We start from the raw sequence: 27444 nt of genomic DNA on the forward strand, positions 1-27444 counted from the left end.
AGTGTAGGAAAATTCACAAGCCAAAACCAAAGATAACCTAATACATTTCCTTGCCTTACTTACAATTTTTGTAATTTTAGCTGAATCATTCCAGGTATGTTTTCAGGAGATGTTGTACCTGCTTGGTCTCTCCCTCCGTCCAGAGAGGGAACAAAGAGAGCCACAAACAAATTCTCCGCCCCCTGATTTGAAAGTATCTTCTTTCCTCATTGGTCCTTCTGGTCAGGTGCTAACTAGGTGATTTGAGCTACTTAATCCCTTACAGGTAAAGTGATTCAGTACAGCTGCCAAGCAGGGATTTCATGCTACCCTTCTGTTTATTTTATGACAGCAGACAATGCTACTCCACAACCTTTGCCTTTTTTCTTTCTTTCCTGTAATCCAGCCATGGCTGCTATTGCCCCACGGTTCTGTTATCCTGATAATATCTGGTTTCCCATCTCACACCCATAGTTCTACTTCCTCCATTTTGTCACCCAGGCTCCTGGCATTGCTGAGCAGACATCTTACTGATTCCGCTTGGCTTTGCTCAGATTTCTCACCCGGTCAGGTACAGTATTGGCCACCTGACTATTAGTGTGGGTGCTTTTGGCAGTATTGTTCTTCTTCCCATCCCTTCTCCTGCCCTCTGTTGTTCCTTTCTCCATAGCTGCGCCCTCTCCTACTTGATTTGCCTCCCGCTCAGTGTGAGAGTCAGGCCTGAAGATTGCAAGAACATCTCCCAGAGTTCCTAGTTTAAAGCCCTTTTCATCAGCTGTGCCAACCTCCATCCCGGAAGTCTATCTCCCTCCCTACGCAGGTGTAATTTCCCAGGTATTTTTAGAAAAGCCAACTGAAAAAAATAGCCAGAAAAAAGCCCAACCCCAGGCACAAAATGTTCAACCAATTTTAGTATTTCTCAATCTGCCTTTTTTAATGGGTGGGGATTGGGGCGGGAGTTTGTGTCCAAAAGTTTCAGCCAGCTCTAATGTTAAAGGAACAATGGCAGAGTTATTAGCTTTTCATAGAATCTCAGGGTTGGAAGGGACCTCAGGAGGTCATCTAGTCCAACCCCCTGCTCAAAGCAGGACCAATCGCCAATTTTTGCCCCAGATCCCTAAATGGCCCCCTCAAGGATTGAGCTTACAACCCTGGGTTTAGCAGGCCAATGCTCAAAGCACTGAGCGATCCCTCCCTGCCAGTTCTTGTCTCCTTCCAGCCTACAAAACTGTTTTCACTGGGAATGGCCAATTCCTGTGAATTCAGGAGAAAAAAGAACCCCAGAAGGAGTTAAATGTGGCCCAAGTCTTGGGGCGGGTGGAGGAGCAATGGGAGGGCAACTGGATCCAGGCACAGGAGCCTGCTGGAGAAGCCGGACCTACTGGGGCTAACATCAGGAAATGGTAGGATTCTAGGTAGATAGACATACATACAGGCTGTTGTTTTAACAACTTTTTCTCTAATGCCACATTTCTGCTGCTAAATAAAGAATGCTTTGCTTGTTTGGTCACTGGATACCACTCGTAAGGTCAGGACAGCGCGTTCTGACCTTGTCGGTCCTGCTAGGACACAAACAATGGATCCATGAGGGTATCGGTCTGAGAGCAGGCCAAGGGCACGACTCCACCACAGGAGAGGTAACAGGGACGACCCCTGCATAGATGCAGTGAGGCACAGCCAGCCCTGTAGCCCACATGTCCAGGTGGGGAACCCCATGGGGGGATCCCTCTTTTGCCTTCTCCTAACGGTTGCCCACCATGTCCCCTGCCTAATCTCCAGGTACCAGCAGCTCCGCTCACTCCATAAAGGGCTTTGGGATCTTCCTGGGCAAAAGGTCCCAGAAAGATCTTTGAATAGGCAGGTTCCCAGGGATGTGATGCTGGACGTGTCAGCCAAGATATGGGGGGGCAGGTTCCAGGGGAGGTGAATGACCACGCCATGGGGGATCGGCTGGGATCCACCTGTGCGAAGAGCTAGAGCAAAGTGCCAGGCCCCTCTGCTGAGTGGAAACCCAGAACTGTCCCTCCCAGCCAGTGAAAGGAAGGGCAGGCTGTGTGTCTGTCTGTGCTAATAATGGCCCATGACGGGGTGCACCCAGAGGCAGTGTCAGAGAAGCAGCGAGAGCCCTGTAACCAAGACACAGGGCAAAACAATGTATTCTCTCCTCCTAGCCTTATTCTCAGCTACCGCTGACCCACTTTTAGGGATACTTTCCCCAAAACTTCAGCTGGAGGCAGACACCCGGCCTGGGAAATTTCAACCCATATGGTTAGTTGGCAAAGTTATAGGCAACTGAAAAGAGGGTCTTAAAATGGAAAGTGTCAGGCAGCCCTGACTGGTAGCCTCTCTACCACCCTCGCTTATAATGCGACAGAGAGAAAAGATATAGAGATCGAGACAGAGCTGATAGGGATAGCTAGAGACAGGGATTATAGATGGGACATGGCTGGATAGCTGGACAGGGCACAGTACATACAAAGATCTAACTAGTTAGCTAGGGGTTTATACCACACCCATTCTCATGCTCTCCAGAGAGTGGCAGCGTCACACAAATATGCCCGTGAGATCATCTTCCTCACTGGGACAATCATGCAGATGCTGACAAGTCAATTGACACAAAGTCTCACATGGGCAGGGTCCTTGCTAGGATGGTTTCCAGCTGTCAATGGTGGCTGGCTTCTTCTTAGCTACGTGGAGGGCAGGATTTTAATTCAAGGTGATTTTGACACATTAGAGAATTGGTCCAAAATGAACGAGAAAAAATTCCATAAAGACAAGAGCCAAGTGCTGCATTTGGAAGGAAAAATCAAATGCACGGCTACAAACTGGGGAGCAACTGGCTAGGGGGTCGTATGGCTGGAAAGGATCTGGGGTTCCAGTGGATCACAAATTGAATTTGAGTCAAGAGCGTGATGCAGTTGCAAAATCCCCTAATGTCATTCTGGGCTGTGTTAACAGGAGAGTCGTATGTAAGACACAGGAGATGTTTGTCCCGCTCTACTCAGGCAGTGGGGAGGCCTCAGCTGGAGTATTGTGTCGAATTCTGGGTGCTGCACTTTAAGGAGAAGTGGACAAATTGGAGAGAGTCCAGAGGAGAGCAACAAAACTTATCAGAGGTTTAGAAAACCTGACCTACGAGGAAAGATTGAAAGGACCTAGAGACAAGGAGGCTGAGGCGGGACCTAACAATAGGCTTCAAATATGTGCTAAGTTGTTATAAAGAGGACAGAGGTGGAACGGTCTCCATAGGCAGCACAAGAAGGCACCGGCTTAGCTGGCAGTGTGGGAAATTTACGTTGAACATTAGGAAAAGCTTTCTAGCCATAAGGTTCTCCTCTCCCTGCCCTCCCCGTGAAGCATTTTTGTCTGGGGCTAGTGTGCATCAGCTCCCCGAAACCGCCTGCTTCTAGTCCTACAAGCACTGCCTGCCCGGGCCCTGCAGGCCCTATCTGGGTTAGGATTAGGCATCCACTGACCCCTGCATCCTCCAAGTGTCCCCCTGGAGCATCCAGCCCCGATCCACTGGACATGCACAGTACTACCAGGTGTGCTGTCCCACAGGGAGGCTACACAGCAGCTGGAACAACTTCAGCTCAGAACCCACGCTGTGCTTAACGGTAGCACAGCATGGAGCTACAGATGTAGTGAAAGCAAGTTTATGGCCGTGTCTACACGACCAAATGAAGTCAATCTAACTTATGTTGGCCTACAGTCACCACAGTAATTGCATCGCTTGTGCCTGGATAGACTTTGGTCCTTGTGTCGGTGATGCAGATCCTCATAGCATTTATATTGATTGAACTGACAGTGCAGGGCATTGTGGGAAGGCTCACAACAGTGGATCGCAAGCAATGCAGCATCTACACTGACAGTGTGTCTACCTAACTACATTGACTTTGACTGTATGGAGGAGGGGGAGATTGAGACAGGTTGGGTCACAGACACCCTCTTGGGACTGTCACCTGTGGTGCTGAGACTACCTCTAAGCCTGTTTTCCCTGTTACACCTTGGGACTTCTGAACCCTGCCTTGTTGAGCCAGACACACTAGCGTGCTGCAAACACAGACCCAGGGCTGAACCACATCCCCCAAAACTGCAGGCTTTAACTGAAAACCACTTAGCAGGTACTCCTGTCTCCAGCACCCAGATACCCAGTTCCCAATGGGATCCCACCCCCAAATAAATCAGTTATACCCTGTATAGAGATTATACAGGGTAAACGCATAAATTGTCCACCCTCTATAACACTGATAGAGAGATCTGCACAGCTGTTTGCTCCCCCGGGTATTAATTACTTACTCTGGGTTAATTAATAAGCAAAAGTGAATTTATTAAATATAAAAAGTAGGATTTAAGTGGTTCCAAGTAGGAGGAGCCGCGGGAGAGCCGTTGCACGTACTACAGTGGGAGCAGAGGAACTCACAGCAGCCGAGCGACTGGTGAAGCCTCCCTGTCCTAGCTGCTGGAACCACTATCACAGGGCAGGGGGTAGAGCCCCGGAGCTGCCAACAGACCAGAGACCCTGACTTTCCTGATCTCCTGGAACCCCAAACTGTGGACAAGGAAGTTGGGGAGACATGAGGTGAGGGTGGGGGGCAGAACAACCTGTGTTCAGGGTCCCATTTGTTTGGGACTGTGACTGATGCAGCCTGAGGTACACAGTGGTGGAAGGCGTTAAACTATAAATATACATCCCCAGTTCAACCCGGCCCTTCCCTTTTCTCTCCTGCCCCCAGCAAATTTCATCCCTTCAAACCTCAGTGCTGGCAAGTGGCTGCAGACTTGCCTGGCAAAGGCGCCCAGAGTGGCTACATCTTCCCAGACTAGAGTGAGAACAATCGACACCTTCCCGCCCGGCCCGGTCCCGCATTTACAGGCAGGACCAGCCTCAGGCCTGCGCATGGACAAAGGAAAAAGCACCCACGGAAAGACTCTGAATCAGGACCCTTGGGGCTGAGCTGAAGTGAATGCCCTAGACCTGAGCAGTCTGAGGCTGTATAAGAGAAGAAAAAGGGGCCCAAGATGGGATCTGTCATGGTCGGAGGTGATGCTCTGCACGTAGGAGGGTCTCATGAGAGGTGGGTACCAGCCCTGTGCCCTGGCCAGCCACTGCACGGACTGGCTGCGGACGTCGGGATCCCTTATTAGAGAGGAAAGGAGCTGGGTAATACAGGCAGGCTCAGGATTGCAGTTTATATTTGTCGGTAACCTGGTGTTTCCAGCCCTTCTCTTGAACTCTTTTGAATCTCTGTCTCCAGCTCTGTGAAATAAACCTCCGTTTGGTTTTACTGTGGCCACATCTAAGTGTCGGGTGTGAAGGAGAGCGTGGAACTGAGGCAACACCCATCACCTGTGGGGGGGCGCCGCTGGGAGTCAGCGGATCAGGGGGCGCTGCAGGTGTCCAGAGGATGAGAGATGGGGCACGTTAGTGCAGCAGAGAGGGATGGGTGGCAGGGGATAGAGCAGGGCTTGGGGAGCCCAGAGCGGAGAGTCAGTGCTGTCAGTATCTGGGAGTTAACGGTGAATTTCCCCCAACTGGCCAGAGGCACGTCTCTCCCACACTGTGAGCAGGGGATAGTGGTTTACCCTGGACACCTTGGGTAAACTCGCTGTGTCACAGGAAGATCCCACCTCTTCGAGCGATGGGCTCAGGCTCTCTGCAGACTCAGGCGGTGACGCTGTGTCAGTTACATTGGGTGCAGTTCACACCCCTCTGAGCTGCAGTTTCGGGCTCTCTGCAGACACAGGCAGAGATTGCTGCTCTGATTGCCCTAAAAGGGGAAGAAGGAGCAGGATATTGGTCAAGCGACCAGTGAACTGGAGCAGTTTCATACCCAATGGCAGTGAAAAGCCCGAAAAAGGAAATGCTCCTGGAGCCCTCTACAGCTGTCAGCTTCAGAACAACCTCTGGTGACAGCAGCCTGCTCACTGAGAAAACCGCCGTGTGACTCTGCAGCTGTCACCCAGCCACCCCACCCCAGCATCAGCTCAGTGCTGGTTGTACGTCCCCTGAGAAGCATTGCAACGGCGCAGGGCTTTTTGAGGGCTTTGTTTGTTATCTTGTTTTGCAGCCAGTATGAATTCTGCTAACCCACATTGTTTCTTGGAAAGAACAGTTCCCACACTGCTTTCGGTTTCCTCCTGCGTGAGACAGGAAACAGACCCGGTGGAGGGTGGAGGGTGTCACAGCCAGCTACTGATAAACAACGTTTAAACCTGACAGCTCTCACCGATGGCTCTGCACTCTTCCGAGTGTGATCGCTGCCTTCTGGCCTCGAAGCCTGGGATCCACAGCGAAGACATTGGGATGTTGAGAAGTGAGATGCCCTGAGCAGAGATCAGAGTTAGCACCACTTTGTGGATTGGGGCCAGCTTGCACCCCTCTCAGAGCTGATGCGCCAGGCTCTCTGCAAACCCAGGGGAGTTTAAGGAGAGGTGCACCCTGCATTGAAAGCACATTAAACACAGGGAGACACGATTCCCTGGTGTCGCCCTGGGGTAACAGTCACATGCAGAGCGAGCCAGGGAGCTCAGTGTGGGGCATCCGGACCGGCTGCAGATGAAGCCAGGATGAGTTGTTAGCCCTTCCCTGCCCAGACGTCATTGTCAGCATGTCTCTAAGGAGCGCCAGGTCGGCAGGGCTGCTCTGAGAACCCCACTCTGGGCAGGGACCCTTCATTCCTCGGCTCCCCCCATGGGCCCTTTGGCCGGGTCTGGTGGAAACGCATGTGCTTTAATGGGCACTGGAAGTGCTGGAGTTGTGATTCCCCTGGACCTAAACAGTTTGGCCAGAGCCCTAGTGGAGAGAAAGCTCCTCGTCAGCTTGACACCTTCAGGGAGTCACCACTACTTTTCCCTCCGGAGATAACACCCCAGCAGCTGCCTCTTCTCAGAAATGAGGGATTTCTAGAGCTGAAACAAAAACCCTCAGCAGATATTCAACTCTCCCAGTGCTGGGTTACAGTCACCCAGCTCCCGGGGTGGAGATGCAGCCACTTCTGGGGCAGGGCAGGTGGGGTGCAGCCATGCATAATTTTGCACAAGAATGGCTCGCCCAGCACTGAGCTGCAGCCACCTCTGGGATAGAGCAGCTGGAGAACAGATGCACATAACACCACAAAGTGATGGCTCACAACTGTGAAAATTTAAATCAGTAAAAACTGAGAAAAAATATAGATTCATAGATATTAAGGTCAGAAGGGACCATTATGATCATCTAGTCTGACCTCCTGCACAATGCAGGCCACAGAATCTCACCCACCCACTCCTGCAAAAAACCTCTCACTTATGTCTGAGCTATTGAAGTCCTCAAATCGTAGTTTAAAGTCTTCAAGGAGCAGAGACTCCTCCAGCAAGTGACCCATGCCCCATGCTACAGAGGAAGGCGAAAAACCTCCAGGGCCTCTTCCAATCTGCCCTGGGAAAATTCCTTCCCGACCCCAAATATGGCGATCAGCTGAACACTGAGCACATGGGCAAGATTCACCAGCCAGATACCCAGGAAAGAATTTTCTGTAGTAACTCAGATCCCACCCCATCTAACATCCCATCGCAGGCCATTGGGCCTATTTACCATGAATATTTAAAGATCAATTAATTACCAAAATCATGTTATCCCATCATACCATCTCCTCCATACACTTATTGAGTTTAATCTTAAAGCCAGATAGGTCTTTTGCCCCCACTGCTTCCCTTGAAAGGCTATTCCAGAACTTCACTCCTCTGATGGTTAGAAACCTTCATCTAATTTCAAGTCTAAACTTCCCAATGACCAGTTTATATCAATTAAAATATGCTTCAAAATCCATCAGAATTATAAGACAAGTAAAAATCGGATTTTGCCAAACTGTGCCAGGCCTCGCCACGGCGGCTTTTCCCAACAGACACGTGCCAGGATGTCGACTCATCGTTGCAACAGTCACTGTTTTCCACAGGAAGCTGATAGGTTTGTGCCAAGGTTCCTTCCCCACTCTGAACTCTAAGGTACAGATGTGGGGACCTGCATGTAAACCTCCTAAGCTTATTTTTACCAGCTTAAGTTAAACTTCCCCAAGGTACAAACCATTTTACCTTTTGCCCTTGGACTTTCGCTGCCAGCACCAAACGTCTAACCGGTATTATATTATTAGGAAAGAGTCCATTTGGAAATGTCTTTCCCCCCCAAAATCCTCCCAGACATTACCTCCCTTTTCTGGGGAAGGTTTGATAAAAATGCTCACCAATTTGCATAGGAGAACACAGACCCAAACCCTTGGATCTTAAGAACAATGAGAAAGCATTCAGTTTCTTAAAAGAAGACTTTTAATAGAAGAAAAAGTAAAAAGACTCACCTCTGTAAAATCGGGATGGAAAATACCTTACAGGGTAATTAGATTCAAAACATAGAGAATCCCTCTAGGCAAAACCGTAAGTTACAAAAAGACACAAAACCAGGAATATCCATTCCATTCAGCACAGCTTATTTTCTCAGCCATTTAAAGAAATCAGAATCTAACGCATATCTAGCTAGATTACTTACTAAGTTCTAAGACTCCATTCTTGTTCTGTTCCCGGAAAAAGCATCACACAGACAGACACAGACCCTTTGTTTCTCCCTCCTCCCAGCTTTTGAAAGTATCTTGTCTCCTCATGGGTCATTTTGGTCAGGTGCCAGCAAGGTTATCCTAGCTTCTTAACCCTTTCCAGGTGAAAGGGTTTTTCCTCTTGCCAGGAGGGATTTTAAAGGGGTTTACCCTTCCCTTTATATTTATGACACGCCCTCCAAATCACAGATAGGGTGAAACGCTGGCTGTGATTTCTTCCTGGAGCTCTAGGAAAAAACAGAGTTAATAAGACACATGTACCTCTAAATATACTACCGAGGATATAAAGACTAACAATATTTTCCACATCTCAAGGACGATTTTAACCAGTTGATTCTGGGAAACTTTCATGGGATAGTGCATCAGCCACTTTGTTAGAAGCTCCTGAGATGTGTTGGATGTCAAAATCAAAATCTTGGAGAGCTAAACTCCACTGAATAAGTCTTTTGTTACTTCCCGTGGCGGTATGAAACGACTGTAGCACATCATGGTTGGTTTGCAGGTGGAAACACCGTCCCCAAATATATGGGCATAGCTTTTCCAGAGCATAGACAATGGCATAACATTCTTTTTCAGTGACTGACACTTTCCCTCTGAGACAGCTTCTTGCTGAGAAACACTACAGGGTGGAATTCTTGATCCGGTCCTTCCTGCATTAGAACTGCTCCCACACCACGCTCGGACGCATCGGTGGTTACTAGGAATGATTTGTCAAAGTCTGCAGCCTTTAGCACAGGGTCAGACATGAGTGTCACTTTAAGCTAGTTAAAGGCCTTCTGACACTCTTCGGTCCACTGAACGGCATTTGGCTGTTTCTTTTTGGTTAGGTCTGTCAGTGGGGCGGCGATTTGGCTGTATTGGGGTGCAAATCATCTGTAATAACTGGCCAAGCCTAAGAAGGATTGAACCTGTTTCTTTGACTTTGGGACAGGCCACTTTTGGATAGCATCCACTTTGGCCTGTAGGGGGTTGATAGTTCCTTGACCCACCTGGTGTCCAAGGTAAGTCACTCTGTTTAAGCCAATTTGACACTTCTTAGCCTTAACAGTTAGTCCTGCCTCCCTTATGCGCTCAAAGACTTTTTGTAGATGTTCCAGGTGTTCTGCCCAGGAATCCGAAAATATGGCCACATCATCAAGGTAGGCGACTGCATATTCTCCTAATCCCGCTAGGAGACCATCTACAAGTCTTTGGAAGGTGGCGGGTGCATTCTGCAGCCCAAAAGGGAGTACATTAAATTCATACAGCCCGAGATGTGTGGTGAAGGCTGAGCTTTCCTTGGTGGATTCATCTAGCGGTACCTGCCAGTACCCCTTGGTTAAGTCCAAGGTAGAGATGAACTGGGCCCGTCCCAGTTTCTCTAATAGTTCATCTGTGCGTGGCATTGGATAGTTGTCTGGGCGAGTTACAGCATTTAGCTTACAGTAGTCCACGCAAAAACGTATCTCCCCATCCGGTTTGGGAACTAGAACCACTGGAGATGCCCATGCACTGCCAGAGGGGCGGATTACACCCATCTGTAACATGTCCTGGATCTCCCGTTCTATAGCAATTTTAGCTTGAGGAGGCACCCGGTAAGGTTGGACTTTAATTGGGTGAGCATTACCTGTGCCAATGGAGTGGTATGCCCTTTCAGTCAGTCCTAGGGTGGCTGAGAACATCGGTGCATAGCTAGTGCACAGCTCCTTGATCTGCTGTCGCTGCATACGCCCAAGGGTCATGGAAAGGTTCACCTCTTCCACGCCACCAGCACTTTTCGGTTTGTAGTAGACCCCTTGAGGCCACTCAGCGTCATCTCCTCCCTGGGCTGTAAACTGACAAACCTTTAATTCTCTGGATGGATTAGAAGAGCTGAGAGGCGGTGGGTTGCTCCATCCACCGTCCAAGCTCTCTGGAGGCTTTCATCTGCTTCCTGTTTGGTCTGGAACTGTTCTCTTGATGCTGGAGACCTCAGCTCCTCATTGGATTGTGGACGTAGGCTTGGTCCCTCTGGAAGCGATGTAGGGGATGGGGCTGTTTCCATTGACTGTGAACCGCTCTCCACTGGGGCACTATGTTGGGGTTCAGGCTCCGGATGAGCCTCTGGTGTAGGGTTATCGGCTTCTGCCAGTTCAGGTTCGGTGGGGCCCTCTGGTGTTGGGGTTGCAAGTACTGGATTCAGTGCTGGCAATGGGTCTGGTGCTAGTTGTTTCACCAGTTCCGGTTCTGGGACTGGCTCTGTCTGGGTCTCTGGAACTGGATCCACTACTGCTGTTGCAGACATTGGCCTGGGGTCCGGGTCCATCACCTCTGACCGGGTCCTGGTAGAAGTTTCCGGAACAGAGCTAGGCGTGATGCCTTGCTTAGCCTGGCTGTGGGTCACCATTCCCGCGCTCTTGGCTAGCTTCACATGATTGGCCAAGTATTCCCCCAACAGCATGGGGATGGGATAATCATCACAGACTGCAAAAGTCCACGTTCCTGACCAGCCCTTGTACTGGACAGGCAACTTGGCCTTAGGCAAATTGAAAGAGTTGGACTTGAAGGGTTGAATCGTCACTTGGATCTCTGGGTTGATTAAATTGGGGTCCACTAAGGAAGCATGGATAGCTGATGCTTGTGCTCTGGTGTCCCTCCACGCGGTGACCTTCTTACCACCCACACTCACAGTTTCCCTCCACTCCAGGGGTATCTGGGAGGTATCTGGGCCTGAGGACCTCTGGTGTGATTCCGGTGCAATGAACTGTAATCTGTTGGGGTTCTTGGGGCAGTTGGCCTTTACATGCCTTGGCTCGTTACATTTAAAACATCATCCAGCTGACGGGTCACTGGGGCGAGGTGGGTTGCTGGAGAAAGGTGTGGAGGGACGATAAGGTGGCTGGAGGGTTCCTTGGGGGGTAGTTGGGGCCTTGGGCAGCCCCCGGTAGTAGGGTGTGGTCTGAGGTTGTCCCTTCTGGTATCCGCTCCAACTACGACCAGTTTTTTTCTTTTCCGACACCTCCACCCATTTGGCTCCAATCTCCCCTGCCTCGATTACAGCCCTGTTCTGGGCTTCCCATCTAGGATGTATCTTTCTATTTCCTCAGGAACACCCTCTGAGAACTGCTCCATTTGCATTAGGAAGGGCAAATCTTCTGGAGATTTAACACTTGCTCCTGATATCCAGGCATCCCAATGTTTCACAATGTGGTAGGCATGTCGGGTTGTCATAAATATAAAGGGAAGGGTAAACCCCTTTAAAATCCCTCCTGGCCAGAGGAAAAATCCTCTCACCTGTAAAGGGTTAAGAAGCTAAAGGTAACCTCGCTGGCACCTGACCAAAGTGACCAATGAGGAGACAAGATACTTTCAAAAGCTGGGAGGAGGGAGAAAAAGAAAGGGTCTGTGTCTGTCTGTATGCTGCTTTTGCCGGGGACAGAACAGGAATGGAGTCTTAGAATTTAGTAAGGAATCTAGCTAGGTATGTGTTAGATTATGATTTCTTTAAATGGCTGAGAAAAGAGCTGTGCTGAATAGAATGACTATTCCTGTGTGTGTGTCTTTTTGGTAACTTAAGGTTTTGCCTAGAGGGATTCTCTATGTTTTGAATCTAATTACCCTGTAAGGTATCTACCATCCTGATTTAACAGAAGTGATTCCTTTACTTCTATTAAAAGTCTTCTTGTAAGAAAACTGAATGCTTTTTCATTGTTCTCAGATCCAAGGGTTTGGGTCTGTGGTCACCTATGCAAATTGGTGAGGATTTTTACCAAACCTTCCCCAGGAAGTGGGGTGCAAGGGTTGGGAGGATTTTGGGGGGAAACAAGTGTCCAAACTACGTTTCCCAGTAAACCCAGTTAAAGTTTGGTGGTAGCAGTGGAAATTCCAAGGGCAAAGGGTAAAATGAATTTGTACCTTGGGGAAGTTTTAACCTAAGCTGGTAAAAATAAGCTTAGGAGGTTTTCATGCAGGTCCCCACATCTGTACACTAGAGTTCAGAGTGGGGAAGGAACCTTGACACGGGTAAATGACATGTCTGGTTTCCACCTTAGGGCTCTGAACCATCGACGGGAATGCTTGGGTGTTAGCTCCATTCTGACTCTCGCCTTGGTTTTAAACAGTTCATACTTGTTCATGTGTTCCTTAGGCTTTTCAGCCGCCACCTCAGCTAAGGGTCCACTGAGCTGCGGCCTCAGCTTTACCATGTATTGGTCTGTAGAGATGCTGTACCCAAGGCAGACCCTTTCGAAGTTTTCTAAGAAGGCCTCAGTATCATCACCTGCCTTGTAAGTGGGGAACTTTCTGGGATGGGAAGTGGTACCTGGAGAAGGATTGCTAGGGTTTGTTGGTGTATTCTGCTGAGCCTTTGCCTTCTCCATCTTCAGTGCATGCTTCCTCTCTTTTTCCTTCTCCTCCAGTTCTTTGTCCCTTGCCTCCATAGCTCTCCTGTGGGCAGCCTCTTGGTTTTTTTCTGCCTCTTTCGCTGCCTCCAGTCTGATTAACTCCAATTTTTGTTGTGTCTTGGTTTCTGCCATCTTTGCCTCTCTGTTTTTAACTAACTTTACACCCAAGAGATAGAAATAAAACAAACAAACAAAAAAATCTTGGCTTGTAAAATTTTGCTGTGCTGTAATATGATAGCTATATTCTCTGATAGTGATTGTCAGCCTACAGAAAAATCCTAACACCTTTGTCTCCAGGCAAATAGACAGAAAACCCCTCTAGTTGCTCTTAGGTAAAAAAAAAACTTCTTCAGGTCTTTGAAGACTAATGAATTTCCCTGCAGGAGGTTAACTACCCTGCTTTTAGGTAGAGAAAACTCCAGCTCACAAAAGACAATTCCCTTTTGTCTCTGCTCTGGCCCCCAAGCAGAGACAAAAAAAAACCCAACAACTCTAACTGCTTTCAGCTTAAAACCTGCTTTCCAATAGCCCAAAGGAAAAAAAAATTCCTTTTAAAATCTGTGCTTCTGGTTCAAAAATCTCAAATTGATCTCCAAATGATTTCAAGTTAATCCCACCACTCTGCCACCATGTCAAGGTTCCTTCCCCACTCTGAACTCTAGGGTACAGATGTGGGGACCTGCATGAAAACCCGCTAAGCTTATTTTTACCAGCTTAGGTTAAAATTTCCCCATGGTACAAACTATTTTACCTTTTGCTCTTGGACTTTTTTTGCTGCCACCAGCAAGCGTCTAACAAATATATAACAGGGAAAGAGCCCTCTTGGAAACGTCTTTCCCCCCAAAATCCTCCCCAAACCCTACACCCCCTTTCCTGGGGTAGGCTTGATAAAAATCCTCACCAATTTACATAGGTGAACACAGACCCAAACCCTTGGATCTTAAGAACAATGAAAAAAGCAATCAGGTTCTTAAAAGAAGAATTGTAATTGAAGAAAAAGTAAAAGAATCACCTCTGTAAAATCAGGATGGTAAATACCTTACAGCGTAATCAGATTCAAAACATAGAGAATCCCTCTAGGCAAAACCTTAAGTTACAAAAAGACACAAAAACAGGAATATCCATTCCATTCAGCACAGCTTATTTTCTCAGCCACTTAAAGAAATCAGAATCTAACGCATATCTAGCTAGATTACTTACTAAGTTCTAAAACTCCATTCCTGTTCCGTTCCTGGCAAAAGCATCACACAGACAGAGAGAGCCTTTGTTTCTCCCCCACTCCAGCTTTGAAAGTATCTTGTCTCCTCATGGGTCATTGTGGTCAGGTACCAGCAAGGTTATCCTAGCTTCTTAATCCTTTCCAGATGAAAGGGTTTTTCCTGTGGGCAGGAGGGATTTTAAAGGTGTTTACCCTTCCCTTGATATTTATGAAAGTCCCTGTGGGACAGCACACCTGGTAGTTCTGTGCGTGTCCAGTGGATCAGGGCTGGATGCTCCAGGGGGACACTCAGAGAACACAGGGGGTCAGTGGCTGCCTGTCACTAACCGGTGCACACAGGCCGAGGCCTGCGGGGCCCAGGCAGGCAGTGCTTGTGAGGGTGGAGGCTGGTGGTTTCGAGGAGCTGATCCACACAAGCCCCAGACAAAAATGCTTAGGTGGTGGGGGACGTTAGCACGAGAAAGTTAGGAAAAACTGACAGAAGGACAATACGGGGTTTTTTGGCAACTGAATCACATTCTTGACTCATATTCAATTTGTCATCCACTGTATCTCCTGATCCTTTCCAGCCGTACGACCACCTAGCCAGTTATACCCCAATCTGTAGCCCTGCCTTTGATTTTTCCTTCCTAAGTGCGGCACTTGGCCCGCGTCTTTATGGAATTTCATCTTGTTCATTTCAGACCAATTCTTCAGTGTGTCAAGATCACCTTGAATTCAAATCCTGCCCTCCACATAGCTCAGAAGAAACCAGCCACCATTGAGAGCTGGAATGGCCTAGCAAGGCAGCCTGAGGATGGGTGTGGTATAAACACCTAGCTAACTAGTTAGAGCTATCTATGGACTATGCTCTGTCCAGCTATCCAACCATGTCCCCTCTCTACAATCCCTGTCTCCAGTTACCCTATAAGCTCTGTCTCAAGCTCTATATGCTTTATCTCTATCTCTTTATAGGTGAGGATGGTAGAGATGCCACTAGCCAAGGCTGCCTGACACTTTCTATTTTAAGACCTTGGTTTCAGTTGCCTATAACTTTGCCGAAGTGTAATCACTGGGGCTGAAATTTCCCAGGCCGGGTGTCTGCCTCCATCCGAAGTTTTGGGGAAAGTTTCTCTAAAATGGGTCAACAGTTGCTGAGAATGAGGCTAGGAGGGAGAACGACTTTGTTTTGCCATGTGTGATGGTTACAGGGCTCTCACTGCTCCTCTGACACTGTCTCTGGGTGTGTCCCATTGCGTGCCATTAGCAGACACACACAGCCTGCCCTTCCTTTCACTGGCTGGGAGTGGGAGGGACAGCTCTGGGTTTCCACTCACCAGGGGCACTGGCACTTTGCTCTAGCTCTTTCCACAGGTGGATCCCAGCTGATCTCTCATGGCCTGGTCATTCACCTCCACAGGAACCTGCCCCCCAGTATCCTGGCTGACATGTCCAGCATCATATCCTTGGGAACTTGTACATTTCATTGCCTTTCTGGAACCTTTTGCCCTGGAAGATCCCAAAGCCCTTTATGGAGCAAGGGGAGCAGCTGTTGCCAGCTGCTCAGCGAGGGACGTGGTAGGCAACCATCAGAAGAAGGCGGAAGAGGGATTTCCCCAATGGGGTTCTCCACCTGGTAACCTCCCCTGGACATGTGGGGTACAGGGCTGGGTGCACCCTCAGTGCAGCCCTGCAGGCATCATCCCCATTACCTCTCGTGGGGTGGAGTCGTGCCCTTGGCCTGCTCTCAGACCGAGCCCCCCATGGCTGGGTAAGTTTCCACTGGGCTGCTGTGAGTTGGCCACTCCAATTCTCTGGCGAATGCCAATGAGAAGGCACTTCCCGCTGTATCCGCTGTTGGTGGGGTTTTGGGTTGCCTGGGGGCCCGGGAGGGCAGCATCCCAAACTGTAATGGGAATGATACAGCGGTTACTGAGCTCAGCCCGCTGGAAACACCCGACCCGCCGGGGAGTCTCAGAAACGCCAGGTGCCATTGCTCCTGTTCTTATTGCAGGTGGGCTGCCTTGGGCATCCTGAATCTCTCCCCCATCTCACAGGGCCCCAGGGCTCCTGGACCAAGTGCAGCCGGCCAGAGCACACCGCCCTGGCCAGGCATTAGCCACAGGCAGGGAGAGGGGATTGACGGAACATCACTGGAGCAGATCTGGGCACCGAGCCTGGCAGTTCTGACGGCCAGAGCCAGCCCTGCTCCGCCTCCTGGCAGATCTTCGACTGTCCTGCTGCTGAGATACCCTCAGCCATGGATCTTAGCTCTGCCAGTGCCCCTCAAACCCAACCCCCTGCCCCCTGCTAGCCCAGCCCTGGGCTCCTGCTTTCCCCACCACAGCTCTGCTGCTGTAGCTCACCCTGGAGAACAGACTCGAGCGCACACCCATTTGTCTCTGATGTTTTCCCTGCCTCCCTCGCTCTCTGCATCTCTCTCTGCACAGAGTGACGGGTTGGCTGCTCCCGCCTCAGTTTTTATTTCAGGCTCTGGCTTTGGTCACTGGATGCCCTGGGCGTGGCTGAGGAATCTTGGCTCATCTCCCTTGAAATATTTTTGGAGGGGACAGTTGGTGCAGGGGTGGAGCTCTGGGCAGGTTCCCTGGACCCTTGGCCGGGGCCTGGACCCTCAGCACTGGTGAGGGACATTGGGGTATACCGGGACTAAGGTTTGTACTTGGGGTCCATATTTTTGAGCATACCCTGTGGGCAACCCTCCTGGACAAGAACCAGGTGTGGGGTCACTCTGATGACGTGGATGTTGGCCAAGGCCGGGTGAGAGCCCTGGACGGAGATGGGGGGCAAAGATGGAGGGGCTTCAGAGCCGTGGCGGGAATAACTCTTTGGGTGGTAGAGACATGGCTGGTACATAAAAACCCGCAACCCCCTTGCATCTAGAAGAGTTGAGCGAAGAGCTGGAATTGCCTTGGCTAGGCAGAGCTCACCACAAAGGCCAGTTGTCCAGCCCCGGACAAGTAGACTGAACGGCAGAGCAAAGCAGCAGCTGGATTCAGCCATAGCCCAACAGGGTTTGGTGGGGGAACCGCCATGGGAGAGCCGTGGCGTGTACTACAGCGGGAGCAGAGGAGTTCACGGCAGCCATCGATGGCAGCCTAGCGACTCCCGTGAGGCCTCCCTGTCCTAGCTGCTGGAACCGTGATTGCTGGGCAGGTGATAGACCCCCAGAGCTGCTCATGGGCCAGAGGCCCTGATTTTCCTGAACTCCCAGAAACTCAAACTGTGAGCGAAGAAGTTGGGGAGCCATGAGCTGAGGGTTGGGGCAGAACAAACTGCGTTCAGGGTCCAACTGTTGGGACTGTGACTGATGCGCCCTGAGGTACACAGTGGTGGAAGGCGTTAAACTGTAAATATACGTCCCCAGTTCAACCCAGCCCTTCCCTTTCCTTTGCTGCCCCCAGCAAAGTTCATTTCTTCAAACCTCTGCAATGGTGAGTGGGTAGAGACTTGCCTGGCAAAGGTGCCCGGCGTGGTTACAGGTTCCTAGACGACTGGGGGATCCGACTTGACACCGATCCAAAAGATCGAGGCAGCGACATGATTAATCGCATCAGAGATGTGTTCTCTACAAAACCAGGGCGGACGACTGAGACCTATCACCATATCCGCACGATCCCCGGAGCCAAGGTAACATTGCGACCCTACCGAATCCCAGCAGCCAAAAGAGAAGAAATCCAGGCCGAAGTAAAGAAAATGTTAGAATTAGGGGTTATTGAAGAATCTTACAGTCAGTGGTCCAGTCCAATTGTTGTAGTGCCTAAACCTGACGGTACCATGAGATTCTGTAATGACTTTCGCCAACTGAATGAAATATCCCAGTTTGATGCATACCCCATACCACACATTGACGAACTGGCTGATCGACTGGGTAGTGCCCGATTCTTGACTACACTGGATCTGACCAAAGAAGTTAAAGAAAAGACAGCATTCTCCACCCCGGATGGGCTATTCCAGTCCACCGTCCTCCCTTTTGGGCTACATGGGGCCCCAGCCACATTCCAGCGCCTCATGGATAAGCTGCTGCGCCCCCATACTAGTTATGCAGCTGCATAGCTAGATGATGTCATCATCTATACGCCAGACTGGGGAACCCACTTGGAGAAAGTTGAGGCAGTACTGCGCATCTTAAGGCAGGCTAGCCTCACTGCTAATCCCGCTAAATGCGCCATATGGCTAGCAGAGGCTAGGTACCTGGGATATATTGTGGGAAGGGGCATAGTGAAGCCCCAAACCAATAAGTTAGAGGCAAATCAAACTGGCCCCGGCCGACTTGAAAGAAGCAGGTCCGTGCGTTCCTAGGCGTGGTAGGCTACTACCGACGGTTTATTCCCCACTTCACCACTAGGGCAAGTCCCCTAACGGACCTGGTGAAGGCCCGAGGTCCAGACATGGTAAAGTGGACCAACGCAGCGGAGGGGGCATTTATAGACCTTCAGACGGCCCTCTGCAATGACCCCATACTCATAGCCCCGGACTTAAACAAGGAATTTATTTTACAAACAGACGCTTCTGAGGTGGGGTTGGGAGCAGTTCTGTCGCAAATGGTGGGAGAAGAGGAACACCCGATCCTCTACCTAAGCAGAAAGCTTCTCTCAAGAGAACAGAAATACGCAATAGTCGGGAGAGAATGCCTTGCTGTCAAATGGGCTATGGAGACACTGCGTTATTACCTCTTAGGCCAGCGATTTACTCTTGTGACGGACCATGCACCCCTCCAGTGGATGCAGTGGAATAAGGAAAAGAATGCAAGGGTCACCACATGGTTCTTATCCCTCCAACCATTCCAGTTCCGCATACGGCACAGGGCTGGATGCCACCATGGCAACGCTGATGGTCTGTCATGAACATACTGCCTGGCGTCCCAAGTTGCCCAACTCTATGGTGTTGAGCAGAAGGGGGGGATAGGTGACGGGGCAAGGCGAGATGGCTGTAGAAAAGTAGTGTGAGATAGATATATTAGCTCCAGGCTAAACAAATCCCTGGTACCAGGTTAAGTGAAATGGAAGCTGCTCCAGGTCAATTAAGACACCTGGGGCCAATTAAGAACTTTCCAGAAGGCAGGGAGAAGGCTAGGTTGATTGGGACACCTGAAGCCGATCAGGGGCTGGCTGAGACTAGTTAAAAGCCTCCCAGTCAGTCAGGTGGGTGGGCATGTCAGGAGCTGTGGGAGGAAGTTGTGCTGTTGGAGAGGCTGAGCAGTACACACCATATCCAGCACAAGGAAGGAGGCCCTGAGGTAAGGGTGAAGTGAAGCTTGAGGAAGTGAGGGCTGCTGTGGGGGAAGTAGCCCAGGGAATTGTACATGTCATGTTTCTAAATGGTCAGCTACCATAGCTGATACTATTAGGGTCCCTGGGCTGGAGCCCGGAGTAGAGGGTTGTCCCGGGCTTCCCCCCCGATTAATCACTGAGACTGGGAGGCAACAGAGACTGGGCAAGGAAGGATAACTTCTCCTCACCTCCCTTGCTGGCTTATGATGAAAATGGCTCAGTAGACTGTGAGCCTTGTCTCTAGAGAGAGAAGGGTTACGTGGAGGGTCACCGTGAGCCTCTGAGACTAGTGAAATCGGCCAGGAAACGCGGGACCCACGGAGACAAGGACAGAGCTTCTTCACAGTACTTGACGACTGTTCCCATGTGTCCCCCTCGGGCGGCTCTTCTCCAAACAAAACAAACTCAGTTTTTTCCAGTCTCTGCTCGTCGGCTGTGTTTCCTAGACCTTTAATCATAGTCGAGGACAGGCCTGTGGACTTTCTCATGACACGAGCATGATGCTGTGGATACCCGCATCCACAACGCCCCTGTGCTTTTGCCACCTCAGCTCTGGAGTCGCAGGGCTCGGTCCAGGCCGGGACACACGCCAGGAGCCGCGTTGCTGTGGGTTGTTTCCCAGTGAGGGCTGGGGGATACGCCGACCCCACCGTGGTACTTCCTTGTCTTCTGGGGCTGGTCAACCCACAATGCTCACAGATCAGCTGTCTCCATGGAAGCAGGCACCCCACGCCGTTGGGTTTCACCTCATCTCCACCCTCTCCTGAGCACCTGGTGCTTAGACAGGAGGGGATTGTTCTCTTCAGCTCAGCCATGGAGGCCCCCCTGTTGGGAGACTTTCCTGGGCTCCTGGGACTTTGCCGTCTCTCCAGGTTTGTGGCTGGGCCAGGGTGGGCACAGGAGGGGCTGAAAACAGATCTCTTTGCCAGGCCAGGCCGACGGCCATCCATTGCGCTCAGCAGGAACGGTTCTGGAACCCAGCATTTGCCCTGGGCCCCGGCTCGGAAACCGATCCTGGCCCAAACATCCCACAACACACGTGATGCCAGCGAGCTCCGGGCTTCTGTCCTTGGTGAACTCCCACGGGGACAGTCCACTCAGGGGTAATATACCTGCCCGGGCATGGGTGTGTCACCGGATGGGGCTAGAGTCCAGGGGCGGGGCCAAAGGATGTGGGTGGGGCCATGGTGGGGCCCATGTGCCTAGGGCTATAGGGGGCTGGTTAATGGATGCTGAGCGGTTGAGGGGAAGGTCTGAGGGGGCCCTTCTTGATCACAATTTCTCAGCACTGAGATGCAGCTGCCTCTGGGGAGGGGCAGCTGGTGAACCTTCTAGGGTAACCCTGAGATAGCACTTGGTTCCTGGACTGGGCTGTAAGGAGAGGGGAGGCTGGTGGAGGACAGCCCACTCTGGGAGGTAGCCACGTGATCTCTGTGGGTGGGGGCAAAAGCACTCCTCACTACCCAACCACAGCCCCTATGTCACCAAGACCAGGAGCGCCAGCCCCTCTGCCATCAGCCCCGTCCTACTCCTTTTCAGCACTGTCCCCGGGACCTGCCTCCTCCACCTCCCATCACAGCATCCCTGCCCAGCTCCCTCCATTGCTCCCCTCTACCCGTGGGATGTAAGAGATGCAGAAGAGAGAGGGGTGGAGATCAACCGCTGACTGCCCATGGGCCTGAGTCTGCAGAGAGCCTGAGCCATCGCTCGGAGAGAAAGGAGCTGCTCTGAATATGCCTCTAGGGGGCAGGACTGGGGCATCCAAACCAGAGGCAGCTGGGCTTGGATCGCTGGGAGGTGGGCAGTCTCTGTGGGGGGGCGTGGTTTCCAGGTAGCCCCTTCTACAGCTCCACAGCACCCCCTGCATGTGATTCTGAGGGGGATGCTGCACCCCCACGACTGGTGATCAAACATAAAACAGTTTTGCAGCAAATTGTGGCCCTGGGCTCCAGGCCGCGTGTGTGGGTGGGATGGTGGGGAGAACGGAGCAGCTGTGTCGTGTGTGGAGTGGGGTGCAAGGAGTTGGCCAAACACCTCCCAAAGCAGGGGGAATGCTCATTAGGCCTGGGTTTCCTCTGAGGATCTGGGACTTTGCCTTGAACTGGGGCTTGGAGGGGAATCGGGTGCAGAGAAGAGCCACAGAAAATAACCGGGGGCTGTAGTGAAAACGTTGGCGTGGGAGAGGAAGCTGTTTAGTGTCTCCAAGAGAATCCGAGAAACGTGGGGCTGGAAGGGACTTGGAGAGGGCACCAAGTCCCATCTCCAGCACTGAGGCAGGGCCAAGGAAACCTAGATCAGCCCTGACCGGTGTGTGTCCGACCTGCTGTCAAAAACCTCCAATGACGGGGATCCCACAATCTCCCTAGGGAGCCTGGCCCAGAGCTGAGCTACCTGAGAGTTAGAAAAGTGTCTCCTAATACCCAGTCCCTTGCTGCAAGCTAAGCTGCTTCCTTCTCGTCCGCCCTTCGCTGGACACGGAGCACAACTGCTCGCCGGCGTCTTTAGAGCGACCCTTGTTCTCCTGTCCTAGCTCAGCCTTCTCTTCCCCAGGCCGAACCCAGCCAGGACCTGCAGCCGTCCCTCGCTGGCACATGAATGGGTTTGTCCTCGGACATGGAGGAAGGGAATGGGCATAGAAGAGTTTTATGTCTACACTGAGCCCTGCCAGGTCCTTTCTGCAACCCTCTAGCCCCCACTAGCCCTCCGAGAGCTGGGGACAGAACCCAGGAGTCCTGCCTCCCAGCTCTCCTGCTCTAATCCACTAGCCCCCACTCCCCTCCCAGAGCTGGGGAGAGAACCCAGGAGTCCTGGCTCCTAACCCCAACCAGTAGACCCCCCCGCATTTTGGAACTGGGGATAAAACCCAGGAGTCCTGGCTCCCAGTAGCCCCTGCTTTAACCACTAGACCTCACTTCCTTCCCAAAGCCAAGGAGAGAACCCAAGAGTTCTGGCTCCCTTCCCCCCAGCCCCACCTACCAGTGGCTATTCATATCCTCCCCTGTGGCTACAACCCCCCCACCCCTCCGCCCTGGGAGCCAATCTCCTTCGGGGTCAGAGCCTGGCTGCTGGGCAGGAGGAAATAGAAACCAGCTGAGGTTTTACTTTCGTTTCCCCAGGATTAAATCTTGGACTCTGGCAGAGCGAGCTGTGGGACAGGTAACGGGGGGCCAGCGACAGTCCCTGGGGGGCAGAATCACCCTCCAGTCTATCCCTCGCCCCACATCCCCAGAGAACCCACCTGAGATTTGAGTGGCTGTTTTCAAACCAGCGTCGGGGGCACCGAAGGTGAACCCCAGCCTCTCCCCGGCCCCCGCCCCACCAGCGCAGCCCCGCGGGTCCCCACGCAGCGAGCCGCGCCCGGCCGCCAAGCCCGAGAGCTGCTTGAAAAGTCCCGAGCGGCTGAAAATCCCGCTGCGCCCGGGGCACTTGCGCCCCGGTGGGGAGGGGGGCGCGGATGGCAGCGGGCTCTCCCCAGGTGTGACGGCTGGGGACGCGTGGTTTCCTCCTGCAACAGAGACGGAAATGAGTGGTGTTTAATGCCAGGGAGCCCGGACTCCTGGGTTCTCTCTCCAGCTCTGGGAGGGGAGTGGGGTGTAGTGGGTTAGAGCAGAGGGGGCTGGGAGCCAGGACTCCTGGGTTCTTTCCCCATTTCCGGGAGGGGAGTGGGGGCTAGTGGTTTTGTGTAGGGGGGACTGGGAGCCCAGACTCCTGGGTTCTCTCTCCAGCTCTGGGAGGGGAGTGGGGGCTAGTGGGTTCGAGCAGGGAAGCTGGGAGCCTGGACTCCTGGGTTCTCTCCCCATCGCTAGGGGGAAGGAGTGGGTTAGAATGGGGAGGGGAGCTGGACCCCCTGGGTTCTGGGTGCAGTGGAATGAGGTGCTGGCCAAAGAGAGTTTGCTCATTTCTTGAGGTGCTAGTGGGGATGGGGGGTGTGCCCAGTACACAAGGAGAGCCCTGGGGAACTCAGCACTCAAGAATTGGGATTAGGACATGGAGTGTCCCCTCTCTGCTCTGTGCCTCAGTTTCCCCCTCTGCCAGCCCTTCTGTTTGAGCTCAGGGGGTGTCAGAGGGTTAATCCATTGGTGTCCTGTTGTCTCAGTTCTCCAACAGAGTTTGGCTTTAGTCCCAGCCCAGGAGGAGGGGAGATCGGTCAACCGGAGCCCAGCCTGTCACCCGCTGCATTATGGGAAATGCAAATAATAAAGGGTAAGCGCTCCAGTCCCACCCAATTCAGGTGTAACCCATTCCAGAGCTGGGGCTAGAGCCCACGAATCCTGGCTCACAGCCCCCCCCCACTAGACCCCAATCCCCTGCCCCCGCCCCCGCAGCTGGGATAGAACCCAGGAGTCCTGGCTCACAGGCCCCCTGCTGTGTGTCTCCCAGGCCGATCCCCGCCCCCTCCTCGAAGCCAGCTCCAGAGGGGATGGTGGAGCGACTCCAGGAGGACGTCACCTGCTCCATCTGCCTGGACGTCTTGGAGGACCCTGTCTCCATTGAGTGTGGCCACAACTTCTGTCAGTGCTGCCTCGTGGCTCACTGGAGTGGGGTCTCGGCTTGGGGGTACCAGTGCCCTGAGTGCCGGGCTCCCTGCTCCAGGAACCGGATGACCCCAGACACACGTCTCAAAAGCCTGGTGGAGAAAATCAGAGACCTGCCACGTGAAGAGACGTTGACAGCAGCAGGGACAGCGAGCCCTGAGGTGGGTGCAGCCCACCTGAGGGTGGTCCGGAGATGCAGCCACCTCTGGGGCAGGGCAGGTGGGGAATAGCCGGATGTTTGCTCCCTGCAGCACGGTGTCCCCTATCACCATGCTGGGGCCTTGGGGTCAGGGTGAAGGCCGGCTAAGGGGATTCCTGTGTCCTTTTAGCAACTGGTCAGGTCCCTGGGCTGCTAACGGGGGAGCTGAGCACTCAGGGCTCAGACCTGCTGATAAGAAATTAACCCCCGAGCTAGCAGGCTGTGACTCCAGACGGGGGCCCTGGTGAGGGGACATGGACTAGCTGGAAGTGGGGGGGAGAGGATGGGACACGGGGCCTTTCCCCTCTAGGGGGAAGTGGCTCGGATGTGGCCCATGGTGGGACTGGCTGGTCCAGGGGGTGGGAATGGGGCTCTGATCCGGGGGAGAAGGGACTCACCAGCTCAGGGGTGGGGTCCCAGCTCTGATCCTGCTCTGTCCCTGCAGCTGGGGCCGAGGGCTCAGCCAGAGCCGGGGCGCCCGGTGCAGCTGGTGCGTCTGGACGAGGAAGGGGGCCTGACCCTGGACGAGGAGGCCCTGAGCCGCTGCCTGGAGCAGGGTGGGGTGGGGGACGCCCCCGTCTGCCTGGTGTCCATCATGGGGGAACTGCGCCAGGGCAAGTCCTTCCTGCTGAACTACCTGCTGCGCCGGCTCCGGAGCCTGGTGAGTGCAGCCCTGATCCCCTCCCAGAACCAAGGATAGAACCCAGGAGTCCTGGCTCCCGCGCCCCCCCCGCTCTGACCCACTAGACCGTCTAGACCCTTGTCTGTGTGTCTGTCTCAGCCTGAGTCTGCCTGTCCATCATCTTTCCAGTGCGCCGGTCCCCATGCTACCTGCCCGCTAATAAAATACCCACAGTCCCCCTTCCCCCCTGCACTAATTGCGCCACTCCCTATGTCTTCTTTTCCCCCGCAGGATGTGAAGGATGGATCCTGGATGGGCCGGGAGGAGGAGCCCCTGGAGGGGTTCGAGTGGCGAGTTGGTGCCCGCAGCGTCACCAAGGGGGTGTGGGCGTGGAGTCAGCCCTTCTGGGTCCCCTCCGAGGGGGGGCAAGTGAGTGGGAAGAGGGGTGGGGAAATGGGGTGGGGGGACGAGTGACTGCAGCAGATCTCTACTTGGGGGAGCAGAGCAGACAGAGGCTGGGTGGGCTCGGTGACCGGGGCCTGGGATGGGAGGCAGGGAACACAGTGCCCCCCAGGGGCTGGGTCTCACTCGGTGCTGGGGCATGTGGGGGGCAGAGTGGGGAGCTGGCCTGAGACACCGGCCCGTGGCTCCCCCCCAGGTGGCCGTGCTGCTGGTTGACACCGAGGGCTCCATGGACATCGCCAGAGACATGGAGACCAGCGTGAAACTCTCCGCCCTCTCCATGCTGCTTGGCTCCTACCAGGTAGGCACTAGGGGGCGCTGTGCTGCAGGGAGCAGGGCAGGGCTCAGCAGGGGGCGCTCTCCCATTGCAGCCAGGGCTGGCCCCGATACCCCAGGTTGGCACTAGGGGGCGCTGTGCTGCGGGGAGAGGGTCGTGCTGGTTTCTGTCTCTAACCCTGTCCTCTCTGATGACTTGCAGATCCTGAATGTTTCCCGCCAGCTAAAGGACCCCGATCTAGAATATCTGGAGGTGAAGGGGGAGGAGGGAAGGACGTGGTGCCATCTCCTACAGCCCCAACGGGGTAGTGTGCCCATTCTACAGCTGGGGAAACTGAGGCCCAGAGAGAATCAGTGACTTGCCTGAGGTCACATGGGGCGTCTGTGGAACAGCCAGAGTTAGAACCCAGGAGTCCTGGCTTCCAGCCCCCACCCCCGCTGTTTTAACCACTAGACCTCACTCCCCTCCCAGAGCTGGGGATAGAACCCAGGAGTCCTGGGGCCGTATCCAGCAGGACCCAGCTTCTGTGCTGCTCCAGGGTCTGGAATTCGCCCCTGCCCGAGCTCCATGCCGACTGAGAACACGGGTGTTGCCAGGACTCTGGGGAAGTCTCAATATTTGGCATCTTGGTCTATTCTGCTCCTACCGTCGGTTGGCACAGGGGGCAAATAGAGCCCCTGGCATGGGGCGGGAGGGGAGGGGAACCTTGACTTGCAGTTCTGCTCTTTGGCCACTAGGTGTCTCTGCAGCAGAGGGGAAAGCCCTGGGGCCCGGGGAACAGACCCAGACCAAGCTGGAGCTGCAGCTTGGTGGGTGGGTGGGTGTTTGGCAGGGGATGTTTGTTGGTAGGATTTCCACCCCCACCTGCCACCAGGCCACACGCTGCCTCCCTGCCCCAGGGATCTCAGCCCCCTGCTCTCTCTGCTCTGCAGATGTTTCTGCACGTGGCGGAAGAGGTGGGAAAGGAATACGGGCTGGAGTCCATTCAGGTGAGACGACATTCCCCCCCATCCCCCCACCCTGCCCCATGCAATCCCCTCGCCCCACTGCATGGGATGCTTCTGCCCCAGCAACTCCCTGCCCCACACCTGAGGGGTTCAGCCTTCCCCTCCTGAGATTGTCCTGTCTCCGCTGCAGCAGCTAGACGTGCTGGTGCGGGATTGGAGCAACTCCCCGGTCCTTGGAACGGACGGTGGGAAGGAGCATCTGAGAGACGTCCGACAGGTGACCGTGGGGCTTGACACGGGGCCTTTGCCCTCTGGGGGGTGCTGGCTCTGATCTGGCCGCAGGGCAAGGGCCTGACTGGCTCAGGGGAGCTGGGAATGGGTCTTGGAGTATTTCCCTCAGTTGGTGTCTCACTTTGCTGATTCCCCCGGCTCTGGCAGATGCTGGCGGCGAGGTCCCCTTGCAAACACCCCAAGGCCCTGGAAGTTCTGAGCAGAAGCAGCACCCGCTGTTACGTGATGCCCTTCCCCGGCAGGCAGATCATGAATGGAAACCAGGGATGCCTGAGAGGTAACGTTTTCGGGACAGCGGCTCTGAGCCTGCACGACGGGGCGTCTCCGTCTCTGCCGTGGAACGGGCCGTGGGGGGACGCTCCGGCTCTGGGTTCATTGCCATGTCTCTCCCCTTTGCAGACATGGATGAGGATTTCCGGGACAGCCTGAGGGACTACGTCACCGGCTTGGTGGACTCAGCTGGTCAACACGTCTGGAGGGACCGGCACGGGGCACTGGTGACCGGGTCACAGCTCGCTGCCAAGATAAAGGTGGGGATTGGCCAGCTGGGCATGGGGTCTCAGTAGGGGGCACTCTCCGCTGGCTGTCAGCCCTGTCCCTATGCCCCCATGTGGCACTAGGGGGCGCTGTGCTGCGGGGAGCGGGACGGCGGTTCTGCAGGTACGCCATCCCCATGTTCCCACTTTTCTAAACCCTGTGG

General features: G+C 53.3%; 1 protein-coding gene across 1 annotated transcript in view; it reads left to right on the top strand.

Annotated features, from left to right (window-relative positions):
• LOC114018310 overlaps window positions 1-27444 on the top strand; it is a 71511-nt gene that overhangs the window by 40032 nt on the left and 4035 nt on the right. Inside the window, exons 20-29 of the mRNA XM_043548298.1 lie at window positions 23532-23614; window positions 23792-24107; window positions 24591-24806; window positions 25059-25196; window positions 25426-25530; window positions 25708-25758; window positions 26439-26495; window positions 26644-26730; window positions 26892-27021; window positions 27144-27274. Coding sequence (XP_043404233.1) covers window positions 23532-23614; window positions 23792-24107; window positions 24591-24806; window positions 25059-25196; window positions 25426-25530; window positions 25708-25758; window positions 26439-26495; window positions 26644-26730; window positions 26892-27021; window positions 27144-27274 — 1314 coding nt within the window. The remainder of the gene's footprint in view (window positions 1-23531; window positions 23615-23791; window positions 24108-24590; window positions 24807-25058; window positions 25197-25425; window positions 25531-25707; window positions 25759-26438; window positions 26496-26643; window positions 26731-26891; window positions 27022-27143; window positions 27275-27444) is intronic.

This window comes from Chelonia mydas, chromosome 6 (genome assembly GCF_015237465.2).
Source record: "Chelonia mydas isolate rCheMyd1 chromosome 6, rCheMyd1.pri.v2, whole genome shotgun sequence".
In the NCBI taxonomy this organism is placed as follows: Eukaryota; Metazoa; Chordata; order Testudines; family Cheloniidae; genus Chelonia; species Chelonia mydas.